Here is a 21,231-nt window from a genome sequence, read left to right on the forward strand (position 1 = left end):
CTCAATAACATAAGTGTTTGGAGCATTGTAGTGCAACATGAGAAAATAGGGAAGAAACTGCCTGTTTTGCACACACATGCAACAGTCACTTGCCTATATTCAGATATGTCATAGCATTAATGCCAATTTAATTATGTAATTGTTAACACCCGTAGAAGAAAATAGCTAGTAGGCTACCCTAACCTTATCCAATTTGTAGTTTGGTTTGTATTTATAGGTTTTATGTGTTTATATATATTTATAAGGCACATGTAGGCTAATGTAGCCTTCTTAGGTCCCTCAAGCATCCTTCTGTACAATTCATTCATTCATTTGGACTGTCTCATCTACTGTCAGTTAGATCTGGTTCAGATGGCTATCAATACTGACCATAAGAACACAACATTGAACTAATGAAGACACGCACTTCAAACGTTTATCCATAATTTTAATCTCTGTACACAAAACGTTTTCAGAATGCAGCATAATACGGTTGAAGGACCTTAGTATAATACGACAGAGAATAATAAATAAATAAAAAGAGCTGATGGAAAATGACACTCTCTAAATGCTGAAGATGGACTAATCATACTGAACAAAGATGCCATCTTGAGCCAGGCCACAAGGCATCCAAGTCTCTTTCCTGCTCAGCAACGGGTTCTTTATTTAGTCCAGACCGACCAGCTATCACTTTACCAGTGTCAAGAACAGTCAGCTCAGACATCTTTAGTTCTTAACCATTGAGATTTGACTTTGTCAATAATATTTTGTCTTAAAATAATTGTTTTTTCTGTGGAGTAGCATTTGGGTCACAAAGCAGGGATCGAATTACACACTGACCTTTGGTCGCGCCCTAAAAATCTGTTAATATTTTGAACATATGGGTATCAATATTAGTTAAGCACCCCCATTATTTGAACTCTGCCACAAAAAACACCAAAAGGACTCTTATCTTCCATTTAATTTAAAGTGCAGACAAAAGGTCATTGCAATCTGTCTGTAAACATTTGGCAAAATCAAGGATCAACCAGTAAAGCTTCAAAACATCAGAATGTTTAAACAGGTGGAATTATGCAACAACAGCTGGACTACATCCATTTGTGTGTATAAATTATTCATACAAGATCTGTGTAGTTGCCACAATGTTTATACACTGGGAAGCCTAGGAGCTAATTTCTTAGCAACAGCACAAACAGCTATGTGTGTTTAGTATTCTACAAAGCACCACGACTGGCTGAGCGGGGCAACAAACAGAACCCTAGTCATCTTCTGTGATCAAACTGTCACTACCACACATGGTTTATGACTGGGGCCCGGAGTTTTGCCTGAACTCTTAAAACTCAGGACTTTGTATGACTCCCGGTTGGGTTTGGTCCCTCTGTAGCCGTGGACAACAACCCTCGTTCTGGAGAGTTAAAGCATATCCAGGCTTTTGTTCCAGCACTAAAACAACCCTGAATCAACCATTTGCCTAGTCATTAAAGGTATTAATCAGTTAAATCAGGTGTGAAAGTGCTGACCTGGAACAAAACCCTGCATGCCTTATTGGTCTCCAGGACCAGGGTTGTTGACCACTGCTCTGAGTTGGTTCTGGCTGTCATGTGACATAGGTGATGATGGGGACAGGTGACTATGGGTTTTATTTGGAGAGGGTTTTCTCTGCCATGTGTCTCTGGAGGCTCTGAGCATGCCTGTGACAAGAGAGAACAACAAATAACAGGTACATGCATGAAAAATCATCATTAGATCCTTTTTAAAAAAGACTAGTTTGTTTTCAGAAGATTGTATGTTAGCGTAGACTTTCCATGGCATTTGACCTCCAGAACTAAGGTTACTACAGAGGCCTAATGGTGGTGCTATTAGTGGTGTTGGTGCGCAAGTGTTTGTGTGTGTGTGTGTGTGTGTGTGTGTGTGTATGTGTGCGTGTGTGTGTGTGTGTGTGTGTGTGTGTGCTTCTATGTTCACAGTACTGTACAATATGATCTTCACCTGGTCAGGTCCTCTATGTCCACCAGCATGGCGTCCTGCTCCACATGGAGCTCATCTCTCATTAGCAGCAGCTGCACCAGCTCCTCATTCAGGCCTGCAACATCACCACAACGTTATCTTAACATCCTCATAGCCCCTGGAACAACAGAGTTATGATGGTGGTGATGAAAGGTAGATAGGGTGTGTACCACAGGTGGCTTGGGCCACCTTAATTGGGGAGGACGGGCTCATAGTAATGGCTGGAAAGGAATTCATGGAATAGTATCAAACACATGCATTCTATGGGTTTTAATACCATTCCATTTATTCCATTCCAGACATTATTATGAGCCGTCCTCCCCTCACCAGCCTCCGGTGGTGCGTGTGCATACGTACGTGTGTGTACTCACTCTGTATCTGCGAGTGCAGATCGTTGGTGATGACCTGAAGCTGGCCCAGGCTCATGTCCCTCATGTCTCCCCTCCTCAGACTCCTCTTCATCAGACCCTCGCTGATATGGGGCAGGTGGGGCAGCTGCACACAAACAGACATGGGGACAACGTTAGAACATTAACTAGACAAGCAGGGGAACATTAGGTACAGTCATGTTTAGAGAGAAACAAGGCAACATACAGTGCAGCCTTGAGTTTCTCTACATTTTGTTATGTTACAGCCTTATTCTAAATTATTTTATAAAAAAAAAATCCTCAATCTACTATACCCATAATGAAAAAGCAAAACAGTTTTTTTTTTGAATTTTTGCAAAAAATAAAATAAATAACAGATACATGTATACCTTATTTATGTAAGTATTCAGACCCTTTGCAATGAAACTCGAAATTGAGCTCAGGTGGATCCTGTTTCCATTGATCATCCTTGAGATCATCTTTGAGTTATTTCTACAACTTGATTGGAGTCCACCTGTGGTAAATTCAATTGATTGGACATGATTTTGAAAGGCAAAAAGCAGTCAATATAAGGTCCCACAGTTGACAGTTCATTTCAGAGCAAAAATCAAGACATGAGGTCAGAGACAGTATTGTGTCGAGGCACAGATATGGGGAAGGGTACCAAAAACTTTCTACACCATTGAAAGACCCCAAGAACCCACTGGCCTCCATCATTCTTAAATGCAAGAAGTTTGGAACCACCAAGATTCTTCCTAGAGCTGGCCACCCGGCCAAACTGAGCAATTGGGGGAGGGAGGTGACCAAGAACCCGATGGTCACTCTGACAGAGCACCAGAGTTCCTCTGTAGAGATGGGTGACCCTTCCAGAAGGACAACCATCTCTGCAGCACTCCCCCAATCAGGCTTTTATGGTAGAGTGGCCAGATTGAAGCCACTCCTCAGTAAAAGGCACATGACAGCCCGCTTGGAGTTTGCAAAAAGGCACTTAAATGACTCTCAGACCATGAGAAACAAGATTCTCTGGTCTGATGAAACCAAGATTGAACTCTTTGGCCTGAATGCCAAGCATCACGTCTGAAGGAAACCTGTCATCATTCCTACAGTGAAGCATGGCGGTGGCAGCATCCTGCTGTGGGGATGTTTTTCAGTGGCAGGGACTGGGAGACTAATCAGGATCAAAGGAAAGATGAACGGAGCAAAGTACAGAGAGATCCTTAATGAAAACCTACTCAGGACCTCAGAATGGGGCGAAGGTTCGCCTTCCAACAGGATAACGACCCTAAGCACACAGCTAAGAAAACGCAGGAGTGGCTTCGGACAAGTCTCTGAATGTCCTTGAGTGGCCCAGCCAAAGTCTGGACTTGATCCCGATCGAAGATCTCTGGAGAGACCTGAAAATAGATGTGAAGCGACCCTCCCCATCCAACCTGACAGAGCTTGAGAGGATCTGCAGAGAAGAACGGGAGAAACTCTCCAAATGCAGGTGTGCCAAGCTTGTAGCATCATACCCAAGAAGACTCAAGGCTGTAATCGCTGCAAAAGGTGCTTCAACAAAGTACTGAGTAAAGAGTCTGAATACTTATGTAAATGTGATATTTCAGTGGAAAAAAAAAATAAAATATATTTTTCAAATCGCACAAATTTCTAAAACGTTATCAAAATGTGGAAAAAAGTGAAGTTGTCTGAATAATTTCCGAATGCACTGTATTTGGGCCTTTGGGGTTAGGGTGATTACAGTGCTTTCAAAAAGTATTCACACCCCCAACTTTTTCCACATTTTGTGTGTGTTAAAAAGTGGGATTGAAATGGATTTAAATGTCTTTTTTTGTTATCAATTTTACACACGAAATTCTCTAATGTCAAAGAGCTTTGCACACCTGGATTGCACAATACTTGCACATCATTTTTCACATTATTTAAAATCTTCAAGCTCTGTCAAGTTGGTTGTTGATCATTACTAAACAGCCATTTTCAAGTCTTGCCATAGATTTTCAAACCGATTTAAGTCACAACTGTAACTAGACCACTCAGGAACATTCAATGTCGTCTTGGTAAGCAACTCCAGTGTATATTTGACCTTGTGTTTTAGGTTATTGTCCTGCTGAAAGGTGAATGTCTCCCAGTGTCTGTTGGAAAGCAGACTGAACCAGGTTTTTCTCTAGGATTTTGCCTGTGGTTAGCTATATTCCATTTCTAAAATACTCCCTAGTCCTTGCTGATGACAAGCATACTCATAACATGATGCAGCCACCAGAATGCTTGAAAATATGAAGAGCGGTACTCAGTGATGTGTTGTGTTGGATTTGCACCAAACACAATGCTTTGTATTCAGGACATTAAGTCATTTTCTTTGCCACATTTTCTGCAGTTTTACCTTAGTGCCTTATTGCACACAGGATGCATGTTTTTGAATCTTTTTTTCCAGTCCAGGTTTCCTTCTTTTCACTCTGTCATTTAGGTTAATATTGTGGAGTAACTAAAATGTTGTTGTTTCATCCTCAGTTTTCTCCTATCACAGCCATTAAACTCTGTAACTGTTTTAAAGTCACCATTGGCCTCATGGTGAAATCCCTAAGTGGCTTCCTTCCTCTTTGGCAAGGGAGTTAGGAAGGACGTCTGTATCTTTGTAGTGACTGTGTGTATTCATACACCATCCAAAGTGTAATAAATAATTTCATCATGATGAAAGATATTCAATGTCTGATTTTTATTTTATGTTTTACTCATCTATCAATAGGTGCCCTTCTTTGCGAGGCATTGGAAAACCTCCTTGGTCTTTGTGGTTGAATCTGTGTTTGAAATTCACTGCTTGACTGAGGGACCTTGCAGATAATTGTATGTGTGGGGTGTGGCGATGAAGTAGTCGTAAAAAAATATGTTAAACACTATTATTGCACACAGTGAGTCCATGCAACTTATTATGTGACTTCTTAAGCACATTTTTACTCCTGAACTTATTTAGGCTTGCCATAATAAAGGGGTTGTATACTTATTGACTCAAGACATTTCAGCTTTTGATTTTTAATGAATTGGTAAATAAATAAATAAAAACATAATTCCATTTGGACTTTATGGGGTATTGTGTGTAGGACAGTGACACAACATCTCAATTTAATCCATTCTAAATTCAGGCTGTAACACAACAAAATGTGGAAAAAGTCAAGGGGTGTGAATAATTTCTGAATGCACTCTATATGCAAATAATTCAATCCTTTCTGTTGTCCTGATCTCAGAGCAGTTTCTTTAGACCGGGGCAACTTAAATGCCATCATCTCACCATTGTTTGTTTAGGTACTGACACACACATCAACAAGTTCAGTAAAACTCCAGTCAGGGGGGAATTCACTCGGTCTGACACACAATGACTGTATGGTCGTATTTACAACTCATTCACCACAATCTTTGGGGCGGGGAAAATATAAAAAATTACATCTAGGTAGCTCCCAATTTCTTAGAAGTGCTAAAGCTTGTTCCAAAAAAGCACTAAGTCGACTACCAAGTTTATTCCAGTAAATTACTAGGTCGACCAGCTGAGGCTAATAAACGCACTGTCCCGCCACGGCTGCCTGTCAGGCCTCTTGCACGCACACTGTCATAGTCACACACACATAGTCACACACACACACTGAGGACGGAGGACAATCCAATCCGGATGCCATATCCTAATTATCTTTGTTTGCAATCATAATAAGAGTAACCTGCTTGCTCATAAGTTAATTGCTTGCACATACGTTAATTGCTTGCACATACACTACCATTCAGACGTTTGGGGTCACTTAGAAATGTTCTTGTTTTTGAAAGAAAAGCATGTTTTTTGTCCATTAAAATAACATCAAATTGATCAGAAATACAGTGTAGACAATGTTAATGTTGTAAATGACTATTGTAGCTGGAAACTGCTGATTTTTAATGGAATATGTCACGTATACTCCCTCTCTGGCCTCTAGGTCATCAGGGTGCTGATTATCCCGCACACCTGTCCCCATCGTCAAGCGCACCAGCACCTCATGACACTAACCTGGACTCCATCACCTCCTTGATTATCTTTGCTATATCTGTCACTCCCCTTGGTTCTTTCCTCAGGTGTTATTGACTCTGTTTCATGTTGGGGCGTTGTTTGCGTTTTGTGTTTATAGTTTTATTTATTAAAACACTCACTCCCTGTACTTGCTTCCCGACTCAGAGGGTAGAAGGCCAGCAAGGCCAGCATCCCGGAGTCACCTCTTCACTGTTGATGTTGAGACTGGTGTTTTGCGGATACTATTTAATGAAGTTGCCAGTTGAGGACTTGTGAGGCATCTGTTTCTCAAACTAGACACTAATGTCCTTGTCCTCTTGCTCAGTTATGCACCGGGGCATCCCACTCCTTCTATTCTGGTTAGAGCCAGTTTGCTCTGTTCTGTGAAGGGAGTAGTACACAGCGTTGTACGAGATCTTCAGTTCATTGGCAATTTCTTGCATGGAATAGCCTTCATTTCTCAGAACAAGAATAGACTGACGAGTTTCAGAAGAAACTAGTCTAAAGAAGGCCAGTTTCATTGCTTCTTTAATCAGTACAACAGTTTTCAGCTGTGCTAATATAATTGCAAAAGGGTTTTCTAATTATCAATTAGCCTTTTCAAATGATAAACTTGGATTAGCTAACACAACGTGCCATTGGAACACAAGAGTGATGGTTGCTGATAATGGGCCTTTGTACAATAATGTAGATATTCCATTAAAAATCAGCCGTTTCCAGCTACAAGTCATTTACAACATTAACAATGTCTACACTGTATTTCTGATCAATTTGATGTTATTTTAAAGGACAAAAAATGTGCTTTTCTTTCAAAAACAAGGACATTTCTAAGTGACCCCAAACTTTTGAACGGTAGTGTAAGTTCAAATGGTTTGAAGTACAAGTGTTTTTCCATCACCCTGGGCCTCAGATCACACAGGAAAGAGTTCTCAAAGGCCTCAGGAACTCATGACAATCCAATCTGGAACTGGCTGAGACGGCAGAATTTCACTCTCTGTACCAGGAAACATGAAAAAGTCTCATTGTTCTCATTGTTTGACTGAAAGTGGTATCAGTTTCATTTCAACCAACATCTGATCTTGAGAATAATTGGCTTCTTAGCCATTACATTATAGGGCTTTTTAGCAAGTGCTTTTAACACCAACAACTGTAAACGGAAATACCATGCTATTCATTTTGTACTATGCCCTTGCATCTAAGATGTAACTTGATCTCGCATCTTGCATATTTAATGTAAATGCATGTACCCAGAATAATTCTAAATACATATTTTTCTGACATGGGGAAAGATAGAGGTTGTGTCAAAGGGCAGTAGCCTTAATTCTAAGCTATGTCAACACTAGACATGTGTGCCTTAAGCTGCGGCTTAGACCGCTACACCACCCTAGGTATTAAATGTGTTATTCTGACTGCACCATGGCCTCAAGTGTCCTCTCTCTCCAGCCAAGTCAACTTATCAGAAATGACAGGTCTACAACACACACACTGACCAGGTCGGCGACAGGCGAGCGGCGGTGGATCTGGATCTGTCTCTCCACCTCTACCTGCATGCGGGCCATAGGGCGAGCCAACGCCAGGGCCACCCGTGCCTCCTCTTGGAGCCGCCGCTGCACCCGCCAGAAGCCACAATCCTCCAGGGGGTCTGAGTCCTCCTCTCCCGTGTCCCGGTCCGACAGGGATGAACTCTGCTTGCTCTGGATGGACGCACACATACATCACAGTAAGTACACATACACATGCTAGTTATACAGAATCATAGATTGTAATGTAAATACATGCATACTTCATAGTCATCAAACCCAAACACATTGGTGTGTGTGCTCACACACACATTCCACAGTCAATTAGCTTATTTTTCTCCTGTTTAGTCCTGTTATGTCAGGTTCCAAAGTATCAGTTGTGTGAATGAGAACACACGCCACACACACATCTACATCTTTAGCGTGTACCACAGGTGACAGCGGCGTGTCCAGGCTGGTCTCTGTCCTGCTGTCCTCTGCATCGCTGTCCTTGTCACTGTTGCTGTCATTCACAAAACACACCTGCAGATTCACACCGCTTTGAGGCCTGACAGTGAGAGAGAGAGAGGGACGGGAGATAGAAAAGGAGATAGAAAAGGAGAGGGGGAGAGATAGATTGAACAATCAAATCACAGCCTGAAAAAAGGGGAGCAGGAGTGAGAGGCATACAGTTAGATGAAGCAAGGGGGCGAGATAATCGCTCAATTCCAAATGTATCCATATAACCCCACCCCTGATCCATATAACCCTACCCTGATCCATATAACCCCACCCCTGATCCATATAACCCCACCCCTGATCCATATAACCCCACCCCTGATCCATATAACCCTACCCCTGATCCATATAACCCTACCCCTGATCCATATAACCTCTACAAATCCTGGCTGCATTTCATTCACTGTCCTTCGCTAACCTGAGGTCTGACTTTCAAAAACATGAAAGGTGGAGCTATTGCTTTTACACCAGTAACCCAGTTATAGAGGCGGCAGGTAGCCTAGCTGTGAAGAGCATTGGGCCAGTAACCGAACGTATGATATTTTAGGAATTCCCGAAATGTTGTTGCTAACATTAGCTAGACCAGGAGTTAGGGTTAGTAGTTAGGTTAAAGGGTTAAGGTTAGGGTTAGGGAAACGGTTAGCTAACATGCTAAATAGTTCCAAAGTGGCTAAAAAGTAGTAAGTTGCTAATTAGCTAAACTGCTAAAGTTGTCCATGATGAGATTCGAACACACAGCCTTTGGGTTGCTAGAAGTTCGCTGTATTTACCTTCTGTCTTATGCAACCATACCAACAGTAACATATTATACTAACTTGAGTGTCCCGGATTTTTGTTTACTATGTTACCTTGGGCATTGTGCGGTTTCGTTTGGTAACATCATATATCGTCACAAGCAATAACAAAAAGGTAAATTAAACAACCAGACCCATAAAATGACAAAATAATTGGAACCATTGAAATCTCTCAGCCACAGTGATGACGAGTCAAACAGACTCTCAGTCACCTTCAGTAAGCAAGACTTTTCAGTCACCATAACAGTCCATACGTCATTCATTCAAGAAGCTCTCACTAAACAAGATGTGAGAATGTGGTAGAAACCTAGACTCCTTGCTTCAAAGTAGGAATAGGAACCGCACTCAACCCCTAAAAGCCTGTTAGCAATGCTAACATTGGAATTTCCACCTTACAATGTACCGGTAGGTACACTTTGACCTCTATTACGGGTCATGTGACTAGAGAACGTTCAATAGGAACAGTGGACAGAAAGAGGCAACACTTCTTTATTTCCAGTAGCTTGACCACAGACAGATGAGCACTTCCCTAAACTGGACTGAAAAGGGGCGGTCCCCTTTATTTAGGATAAACACCAACCCTTTTTCCAGGAAAATGTGTAGGTGTAGGTACTCAAGTTCACTCGTCAGAGAGACTTGCCGTTTCTGAAGGCATGGCGTAACCTTGTGTGTCTATACTCATAAACCTAGTGTGTGGGTGTAGTTTGCTTTGGGTTTGTGGGTTCAGTGGTGTGAATGCACAGTATTTTAGTGTGTGACATTTGTGTCATTTGAAGTTTGAGTTTATTTTATTTTTTACAGGGACACTGCACATTAATCAACGTTTCAGTAAAAGTGCCGGTTTTAGCCAGCCGGATAATTTTCAACCACAGTCCCTGGGAAGGTTATTAAGTGACATTGTGCATTTGTTTTTGTGTGTTTGCACTATGCTATGAGCTGATGAGTATTTATGAGTCAGTGTGAGAAGATTACATTGATCAGTGTGTGTGTGCATGTGCTGTATGCTTATTACATCTGTATGCTTCCCCGTTCAGCCATTTACAGTCAATGACTCTCGTCTTGCCCTTTAGAATGAAGTTCTGGTGTTACTGTTACTGGGTGAAAAACAGAGAAAACAATGTAGCTTTCCGGGAAGCTCTTTCTCTATACATTTTCTTGTCTCCCCCTGTGGGATTTTCTCCTCTTAAATGACTCATTTCAGGGAGGATAAACTAACACTCTGACATGAATATAAAATGTTAAAATGCATCTGCTGCTTCCAGACAAAGGGCCAATCCCAAACATCCCCCTGTCCCTTAGGCCAGTGGTTCTGTTGTTGCCCGGAGGTAACTCGCTCAATGGCTTGGTAATTATAATGAACACAAATATAAAAGCAACATGCAACAATTTTAACGATTTTACTGAGTTACAGTTCATATAAGGAAATCAGTCAATTGAAATAAATTCACTCGGCCCTAATCTATGGATTTCACATAACTGGGCAGTGTCGCAGCCATGGGTGGGCCTGGGAGGGCATTTGGGAGCCAGGCCCAGCCAATCAGAATTAGGTTTTCCCCACAAAAGTGCTTTATTACAGACATAAATACTTTTCAGTTTCAACAGCTGTCTGGGTGGCTGGTCTCAGACAACCCCGCAGGTGAAGAAGCCCAATGTGGAGGTCCTAGGATGGCGTGGTTACATGGTCTGCGGTTGTGAGGCCGGTTGGACGTACTGCCAAATTCTCTAAAACAACGTTGGAGGCGGCTTATGGTAGAGAAATTAACATCCAATTCTCTGGCAACAGCTCTGTTGGACATTCCTGCAGTCAGCATGCCAATTGCACGCTGCCTCAAAACTTGAGACATCTATGGCATTGTGTTGTGTGACAAAACTACACATTTTAGAGTGGCCTTTTATTGTCCCCAGCACAAGGTCCACCTGTGTATTGATCATGCTGTTTAATTAGCTTCTTGATATGCCACATCTGTCAGGTGGATGGATTATCTTGGCCATGCTCACTAACAGGGATGTAAACATTTGTGTACACAATTTTAGAGAAATAAGCTTTTTTTTGTATGGTATATTTCTGGGAAATGTTATTTCAGCTCATGAAACATGGGAGCAAAACTGTTGTGTTTATATTTTGGTTCTGTGTACTGTGAGCATGCTTTTCCTGTGTGTTTATGGATCCTCCATAATATCTGGCATGCTCATGTGAGAGATGTAACACCTGGCTCTGGTCTACTTAGGGAGGGATCGGAATTTACAGCATGGTTACCTGGAGGAAAATTGGCGAGGGTCATCGCTTATTACATTTCAGTCAAGGGGAGGGTTTAGTATTTTGTAATTGTAATTGATGGAATGTCTATATTTCTCAGTGTTTTAGAATTAGTTGCTTATTAGGATATTTATATCGATGTGTGCCCGATTCCGCCCCTCATCTCTGATTCTCTGCTATCATGTGCGCCTGTAGGCTATTTAGTGTGGTCTCAATCAAATGATCCATAGCCTATAGGCTATTTAGTGTGGTCTCAATCAAATGATCCATAGCCTATAGGCTACGAAGTGCATGCTCGGAGAAGCACAGAGCAAAGTTGTATTTCTAAGATAGCTGCTAGGATGGTGTAAATAAAACTAGGCTGCATTGGACATTACAACCCTGAGCCCTGGCCTGTTTGCTCTTCCTGATCAAAAAAACGTTTTTCTGTGCCTAACCAATGGCTGTGCTTTGTAGGCCTACGGTTGCAGTTCAGGAGTAGAGTCAAAGGCTTCTCCCGAAAATAATTGATGATTAGGCCTAGTCTAAAAAAATGTACTCTTGCGTGCAGACTAGTCTATAGCCTATGTTCTGTTCAGTTTGAGAAGGAGAGGTGAAGATAACTACTTTGATAGCTTGCTACTAACTAAAACTGATTTGAATAAAAACAATATGTTTCTTGCCATTGATGTATTTATCAGAGTTATTCTCTTCACAATTAAGCCAGATTTCAGTAACGTACATTGTGGTGCTGAAACTTGAAGCAGCAGCCGCAGCACAATGAATCCGAAATGGACAGCTCATGGTGCTGAAAGTAGTCAAATTCCAGTAGGCATAATTAATTTAAACTGTCCTAATTTTAGTTAGACTTTACTAACGACAAGAGGGCTTTGTGTTGGAGCCTGTTTCTTCCTATTTACGAAATATGAGGTCGGTCTACCTGTTTTACAGATTAAATTAGGCTATAAACTGTTATATCCATAGATTTGTCGGTCAATTCCTCCACCCGCCATACACTCTTTAAATGGCCTACCTCCTTGTCGGTGAAGGGCTGTAAAGTTAAAGAATATTTTAAAATGTACAGGCCTACCCCTTGTTAGTTTTGAAGAAAATAAAACAGATCTCATTAGTGCTTTAGCCCGCAATGCTTTATGCTAGAAACAAGCTGTAAGACGTGACTCGGATGCATATGGGGATATTTTGTTTTGTTTCTTTCAGATGCAGAGCTACAACCTTCTATAGCCGAGGAGACAAAACATGGACTTTGCTTGGGAAGTAGTATAATTATGTCAATTGATTAAGGTATTCACTTCCTGTACAACAGGCCTGGAGTATGTTTTAACCCAGACAGCTTTTAGGGAAACACTTGTGACCTTCTCTCGTTGGGTTAAGCAACAGAAGAAGAGTAACGTTAGCCAGCAGTTAATGCTTACATTTGTTTCCGTCAGTAGGCCTACTCTGTGTGGGGTGGAAAGATAGGCCTCATTTGTTTCCGTCAGTAGGCCTACTCTGTGTGGGGTGGAAAGATAGGCCTCATTTTTGAAAGTACCATGCTCAGATTCCTAATGTAATCTCAGATTAAATTATTTGCAAAAAGGGACAGTTTCGTTGCAAACACGACACACTGATTTGGCATTAAGAAATATGATCAAATTAACATACAGGCCTATCTCTCTGTGCATTCTTAGCCTGTAATTTTGGTAATTTGTGTGGTAATAAAAAAGATTCAGCTAATATGTACATGGCATAGAATTGCATGACATTTTTATAAAAGGCAATTTTTTCTCGGACCTGCAAACATGATGATAGATTCAAGCAATGCTTTTACTATAAAGTAGATATTTCCACCTCTAATCTTGTCCATGGTTTGTCTGCAAACCCAAAACCTTCTGGCCCGCAGTTCTTTGCTCTATCAAAATTAATGCGCTGCCATCTAATGCTTACAGGATAAAGAACAGTTTCTAAAACTGCATATCTAAGGCTCTGGTCTGTCCAAGAAGTGAGGTTAAACGGTAAGCATGTTCTCTGCTATCCACTTGATGTTTTATTATTATTTTTTGTATAGGGGAGGGTCATTTGTTTTTAAGCTTCAGGGAGGGTTTAGGGAAAATATATTTTGCTGAAGGGAGGGCTATCCATTTCTATTTCAGAGAGGTCTGATTTTCTCCATGTAAACCTTATTATAAATAACGTTCACTCTCTTATTGTCCCCCCTCGTTCGCCAGTGAGATGTTTTGACCAGGGGAAATAAGTAGACCAGAATGGTCCCGCCCCAAAAAGAAAAAATAGGGAGTGGGGTGTATTGATTTCTCTACCCTCTCTGCTCTCTATTCAAGGAGTAGAATGAGGCGATGATCAGTTTTTAACAGAAGGAATGCTGATCCTAGACCTGATCCTAGACCTCCGCTAGAAAGTACGTCAAACACTCACTGAGCTCCACAGCATCACACCATCTAGTGGTGGAAAGGATGCAACACAACTGACTCAATATTTTTAGTATGGCGCTATTATCGCATACTGATACCGCAGCAGCTAAACCTGTCCTAAAACTATGGGCGATCCCATATTTCGTAATAGTACAACACACACTAAATTAAACTCAAAATTCCAAATGAACCTACCTATTTCAGACAAAGAGCACAAGCAAGCAGACAGACACATGCACGCACACTATCTGGTATACTCATGCATTATCACCATCAGACAAACCCACCGGGAGGAAATGCCATTCTTGTTGCAGCTGGTGTAGATGGCTGGCTCCTCGTCGTCATAGAAACTGCCAAAGGCTAGCTTCTGCCTGATGGACTCTCTGTCATTCCTCTGGGCCTAGTGGAGGCATATAGAAGAAAATACAACAATACCACAATAAACCTGAAGTAAAAATCCTGATGATATAAACAGGTATCAACCCAATGATAAAGATGAAGGATTTTAATTCATTGGCATTTTTAAGAGGCATAGAAAACTAAGATGACTGGACAACATTAAAATATAGCCTACAACATTAAAATATATAGTAGGTGGGCCAATTAAATAAAATGTGAAAACTATAGTCAGTATAACAACGAATAGCACTTAGTATACTATTGCTTAAACCAAGGGAATAGAGAGATGTAGAGTTGGGGTATGGTCATACAAGCACACAAAGAGAAGAGATGGGTGGAGGAATGGAGGGAGGATGAAGAAGAAGGGATGGATGGAGCGTTTTAATCTGACTTGCTGGGATGCTAAATCACTGCGGACTCAGTGAGTCGTGGAGAGAAGGGAAAGAGCAACGCAGCCAGGCGGAACACACACACACACAGATAAATGTCCAGTCACCTCGCATTGATTTTATCTCATCTTTCTTTGTCCTCGTCTTTAATATCTTGTGTCATCTTAACTCTCATATACTCTCTCCTCTACTCTTCCTCTCTTTACCTGGTCTGTCCCATCTCCCATGTCTGACTACTTTTTGATCTACCTGTATCTCTATTTTTTTGTTCTTTCTGTTTGTACTCTACACCCACTACATCCAAAGAACATTGTGTCCTGGGCAGGTTGTTTGTGTCATATAGCTTTTAGGTTGACATACAGATCCTTTCTTCATAGAGGCCTGCTTCTGCAACCACACAGATAGAGATCCAAAGGAAACATGACTTTCCTTTCCAGATTTTATGTTTACAGTCTGTGACTGCACCCACATCCCTCAGGGCCACTCACAGTTTGGGACATCACACACGTATGCACACATGTATGTTACACACACACACACACACACACACACACACACACACACACACACACACACACACACACACACACACACACACACACAAACACATTTAGACTCTACCCAAACTTCCTCAAGCCCACTTGTAGACTGTGCCACATCAGCTGTGTACACACACACACACACACACACACACACGCACACACGCATAGTGATTAGATGGTGCTGTGATGTAACGTCATAAATCACAGATGGACGCTCCCATTGTAGAAGAAGCAGCCAACACTCCACCCCCTCTAGTCTCCTCACACTGGAGACCGAGCCAGCTACTGTCTTACTGGGTAGATAGACCATCTACACACAGCCAGGTACTGTCTTACTGGGTAGATAGACCATCTACACACAGCCAGGTACTGTCTTACTGGGTAGATAGACCATCTACACACAGCCAGGTACTGTCTTACTGGGTAGATAGACCATCTACACCACAGCCAGGTACTGTCTTACTGGGTAGATAGACCATCTACACACAGCCAGGTACTGTCTTACTGGGTAGATAGACCATCTACACCACAGCCAGGTACTGTCTTACTGGGTAGATAGACCATCTACACCACAGCCAGGTACTGTCTTACTGGGTAGATAGACCATCTACACACAGCCAGGTACTGTCTTACTGGGTAGATAGACCATCTACACACAGCCAGGTACTGTCTTACTGGGTAGATAGACCATCTACACACAGCCAGGTACTGTCTTACTGGGTAGATAGACCATCTACACCACAGCCCATATGAAACATAAACAACACACACTGTATGATGTTTTCGGTATCTTAACTGTAAAAAGCATGGCATTAACATACTCTCAAACAAAGTCGCACGCATTGTGCAAAATGTACACACCAAAATGTACACACCACCTAGGCGAAACACTAACATACCTCACACGTACACATACACCTAGCAGCACATACGCAGAAATGCACACCCCCAAACAACGTAAACAGCAGAAATGTACACAGACAGGATGGCAAACCAAAAACTACAGGCTAATTAATATATGTAGTCGGAAATAGACGTGCAATCTTGTAAAATATACGCACGGACACACCCTGGTGTGATACAATCACACACACATAAATACATAACGCACAGATTCATCTAACATACCTATATGAACCTAACATACAGTATTTCAATACATGTAAACACATTATACTACAAGAACATACACACACCATACAAACACACACCTGGTAAACACGTTTCTCCTGGTGCACCATTCTTCAGCACATTGTACAGGCAGCAGCCCTACCCTTCCATACACTGCAGTGAGCCAGACCCAGGAGACCCACTCATATGCCTCAGCTACATGCAGAAGGGAGGAGGAAGAAGAGGGAGAGGGGGAGGGAGCGGGATGGATAGAGGGAGGGGAGAGATTCTGCTCAGCTGATGGAAAGACGTAGGCGCTCTCCACTACTCTCCTCTGATGGAAAGACGTAGGCGCTCTCCACTACTCTCCTCTGATGGAAAGACGTAGGCGCTCTCCACTACTCTCCTCTGATGGAAAGACGTAGGCGCTCTCCACTACTCTCCTCTGATGGAAAGACGTAGGCGCTCTCCACTACTCTCCTCTGATGGAAAGACGTAGGCGCTCTCAACTACTCTCCTCTGATGGAAAGACGTAGGCGCTCTCCACTACTCTCCTCTGATGGAAAGACGTAGGCGCTCTCCACTACTCTCCTCTGATGGAAAGACATAGGTGCTCTCCACTACTCTCCTCTGTGTGACTGTTTAGCATGGCTGCTGCTTTCTATACCTGCTATCTGCTCCTCCGTCTCTCTCTTTCTCTGTATCCTCCATTCCCCTTTCTCTTTCTTTCTTACATTTTTTAACATTACAAAACATACACAAGCAAAAGGGCTCACGAGTGGCGCAGTGGTCGAAGGCACTGCATCTCAGTGCAAGAGGTGTCACCACAGTTCCTGGTTCGAATCCAGGCTCTATCACATCTGGCAGTGATTGGGAGTCCCATAGGGGGGCGCACAATTGGCCCAGCGTTGTCCAGGTTTGACCGGGGTAGGCCGTCATTGTAAATAAGAATTTGTTCTTAATTGACTTGCCTAGTTAAAGAAAGATATAAAAAAATACAATTGACATACATCAAACCTACCCAGACCCAGCTGTTTTCACACCTATCTCCTCAAATTGCACCATTTTGTTCCTCTCCGTCGCCCACACCCTTTCAATATTTAGATAATGAAGCATGTATGCTAGAGTTACAGTTAAGTATATAGATTTTGTATAAAGAGAATTGACGAGAACAGAATCGTCCAACCCATCGGGTATCTCACTGCACCCTCATACGCCATGTCTTGAAATATACCGACAGACGGATTAAAAGTAGATTTACATTGGAATACTTCTGACAGACAACTTTCTAACTCGGCTCATAACTTTTTGACTTTATAGCATTCCCAGAAGGCCATGGATTATTGAGTCATTGTTAGTTTTACAATTAAGACATGACTCTGCCGTCGTCTCTTCTATAATACATTTTAAACATGAATGCATACTGAACTAAGCTTACGTTTTTTGTTAACTGTAATTTCGTTATTTATGTTACAATTTTCCCTCTAGATTGTGCCATTATTAGAGATTTTTAAGTCTTGATTCCAATAGTTTATATTTTTTTCTAAGAGATTATCAGTTACATAGAGGTTTTTATGTATCTTACCTATCATATGAATATCCTTTTCTGACTCAAATCTCTCTGTCTTTCTATACCTCCATCTTTCTATCTCTCCATTCCACCATGGGAACACCGTGATTGATAGAGTGTGACACGGAAAGATGGCATGATGAAGAAATGTGAAGGAAGAAATTCAAGGACATGTTGAGATAGATAAAGAATTAGGATGGGAGTGAATGGAAGACAAACAAAATCAATGGTGGCGAGACCAGGCTAATAGGTGTGTCCAAACTTTGGACTCCTCCTGTATGTTTTTGAGTGTACACTTTGCTTGTTTTCCTCCTGGAGAATTGGTCTTCTTTCTTGACCATCATTCCTCGTGTAGTGAATCATAAGACACATAGAAGGCAAACACGCACGCACGCACGCACGCACGCACGCACGCACGCACACACACACACACACACACACACACACACACACACACACACACACACACACACACACACACACACACACACACACACACACACACACACACACACACACACACACACACACACACACACACACACACACACACACACACACACACACACACACACACACACACGGAGGCTGCTGTGTCACTATGCAGCAGTGGCTCACTGTGGCTGATTAAACAAATGAACCTATGAGTCATACTCCATCACTTCCCCTCATCTATTAGCGATATACTGTGACTATAAAAGAGTTTTAGAGGAAATACTAGTGGTACATGGTACAATTGAAACCCAGTGACAAGATAAATGTGTCACAACACTCTTTAATGGTACCCCACTTCCTCATGACCTCTGATTGGTCAAAGGATGGATCAGTTTCCAGCTAATTGCTTACTCTATTCTATCACTGGCTGGCTGAGGTATGCTGTGTTATATTCAGTCTGTGTTGGAGTGGAAGGGACTAAAGAAAAACAGTGCCATCAACTGGACAATCCGTACACACACACACACACACACACACACACACACACACACACACACACACACACACACACACACACACACACACACACACACTCTCTCTATCTTTCATCACCACCATCATAACACAGAGATAAAGAGAGAGAGAGAGAGAGAGAGAGCACTTACAGTAATGTTTAATGATCTGCTTGTTCTCCTTTGACAGTTAGCCTCAGCCACAGGAATGAGAATGTCCTGCAGCTCCTCAGCCCAGCTCAGACTGTTAACCATCCTGCCTCTGCCCTTTTCTCTTCTTCCTTCCTCCATCTCCTCACATGCATCTTTGTTGCACTCGCACCACTGCCCTGTGACCTTCTTCCTGTAGCCCTCTTCCTCTACATCCATGTCAAAGTCCTCCATTAAATGACCCTGACTGTGGAAAGAGCCTGGTTCAAGCATGGTGGTGGGGCTGAATTCTTGGTTGGGGCCTGAGGCAGGCCTGGGATAGAGGTCAATTCTTATCTCCATCCTTTCCCCCATTTTCCTGAGAGGAAGAGGATGAAGATGGATAAAGGAGTGCTTTTGGTATGCAAATGTTCTCATTAGGCAACACAGCAAAGGTTTACACTAGGCTCTGATGTCATTTGTGCAACATCATACGTCGCTCACAAATAGGCCCCCATACGTGATTACATCTAATGTGACGTTGAGAGAGCAGCAAAAAGCTGACCGGATCTCCATCTGAACATACTGTATTTAAACATCCCTTCAGAGTGATGGCTCACAGAGTACCGATAGTGTTGCTACGACAGTGTTACTCAAAGACAGAGAACGGTCAGCAAACAATCAAATTACCATGCGAGTATCATGGAGCCATATAATGTAATTCTGACATGCCATCACATATCTATTACCCATGCCAAAAATAACACAAAAAATGGTACTTACAGTCATTGCAGAGACACACTTGCTTCTGAAGAGACTAGTGATCGAAATGCCAACCCACCGAGGGACAGCGATGAGCCGAGAGTGAAACCATTGAGCCGGATGTAAAGACCGCTTCTGGACGATACAGGGAGAGATGTAGTGTGATCGCCCAAGGATATCAGTCATCTCCAGAATTCGTCGTGGATCACTAGAGCCGGAGACTCAAAGCCCTACGGCAACTAACCAGCTGACATTCAAGACTTCCAAGTAAAGATACATGAAGACCAAAACCCCTGATCTATGCTAGACTTTCAAAGACGCTGACACTTCATGTTCCGTAGTTCTTGTGACTCAATTCCAGGGATGACGACACAGCGATGTTCAATTGTCTGTGTGTGTGTTCTGTAGAGTAGATATGCAAATATATAGTGGTGGACAGAATGGGGTGAACGAGAGGGGCCTCCGTGTAGTCAAACAGTATCGTCAGGAGGGAAATGATACGACTGGAGGTGACAATGAAGACAAAGAAGAGACCGGTGTCCTTTCTTCTCACCTCCTCAAAATGAAATGAAAAATCCAGAAGATGAGAAAATCCATAGGTCCCGCCCCTCTGACCTTCTCCTTCAATGGGTTTTGAGAAGGAAGCAAGGCGAGAAGATGCGAGGAGTATGCAATTGAGATTCTCCCATAGTGGACAAAATGTGGAATTGAAGCAAGGGAAGAGGGAAAAGTCCAACCGGGTATAAACCCAGGTTGTTAGTGTAAAACATAACTGTGTAAGTCCGCTGAGCTAAAGTCTAGTAATTATTTTGGCAAAATAACACAAGCATAATTCACTGAACAATTGACTAAACCACCTCCGAGTGATAAAGTCAAGACCAGAATGGTATAAAAATGTGTGTTGGAAGTGTATCATGTCATATACACTTGGAGATCATTTTTATTTATTTATTTATTTTATTTAACCTTTATTTCACGAGGCAAGTCAGTTATGAACAAATTCTTATTTACAATGACGGCCTACCAAAAGGCAAAAGGCCTCTTGCGGGGACGGGGGCCTGGGATTAAAAATAAAAAACAAATACAATATAAATATAGGACAAAACACACATCACAACAAGAGAGACAACACTACATAAAGAGAGACCTAAGACAACAACATTGCAAGGCAGCAACACATGACAACACAGCATGGTAGCAACACAACATAACAACATCATGGTAGCAATACAACCTGGTAGCAGCAAAATATGGTACAAACATTATTGGGCACAAACAACATCACAAAGGTCAAGAACGTAGAGACAATAATACATCACACAAAGCAGCCACAACTGTCAGTAAGAGTGTCCATGATTGAGTCTTTGAATGAAGAGTTTGGGATAAAACTGCCCAGTTTGAGTGTTTGTTGCAGCTCGTTCCATTCGCTAGCTGCAGCGAACTGAAAAGACAAGCGACCCAGGGATGTGTGTGCTTTGGGGACCTTTAACAGAATGTGACTGGCAGAACGGCTGTTGTATGTGGAGGATGAGGG

At 42.2% G+C, this 21,231-nt stretch overlaps 1 protein-coding gene across 5 annotated transcripts; it reads right to left on the reverse strand.

The window, feature by feature from the left end:
• Positions 1-410: 410 nt before the first annotated feature.
• Positions 411-19,310, reverse strand: LOC110508874 (schwannomin-interacting protein 1). Of its 5 annotated transcripts, none has more exons than XM_021589744.3 (7): positions 16,391-16,954; positions 14,137-14,249; positions 8,325-8,442; positions 7,866-8,069; positions 2,358-2,481; positions 1,969-2,062; positions 411-1,670 (listed from the first exon to the last, which is right to left on the reverse strand). In XM_021589744.3, exons 1-7 carry the CDS (start codon positions 16,418-16,420, stop codon positions 1,619-1,621), a joined length of 735 nt encoding a protein of 244 aa, XP_021445419.1. In that variant the 5' UTR covers positions 16,421-16,954; the 3' UTR covers positions 411-1,618. The 5 variants fall into 5 exon arrangements, with proteins under 5 accessions (XP_021445419.1, XP_021445421.1, XP_090082271.1 ...); XM_090226145.1 differs by lacking the exon at positions 16,391-16,954 and adding an exon at positions 18,960-19,310 and having other exon boundaries at positions 414-1,670; XM_021589746.3 differs by lacking the exons at positions 14,137-14,249; positions 16,391-16,954 and adding an exon at positions 9,242-9,410.
• Between the last annotated feature and the right edge of the window lie 1,921 nt (positions 19,311-21,231).

This window comes from Oncorhynchus mykiss, chromosome 28 (genome assembly GCF_057628025.1).
Source record: "Oncorhynchus mykiss isolate SJ-2025 chromosome 28, ASM5762802v1, whole genome shotgun sequence".
Lineage (NCBI taxonomy): Eukaryota > Metazoa > Chordata > Actinopteri > Salmoniformes > Salmonidae > Oncorhynchus > Oncorhynchus mykiss.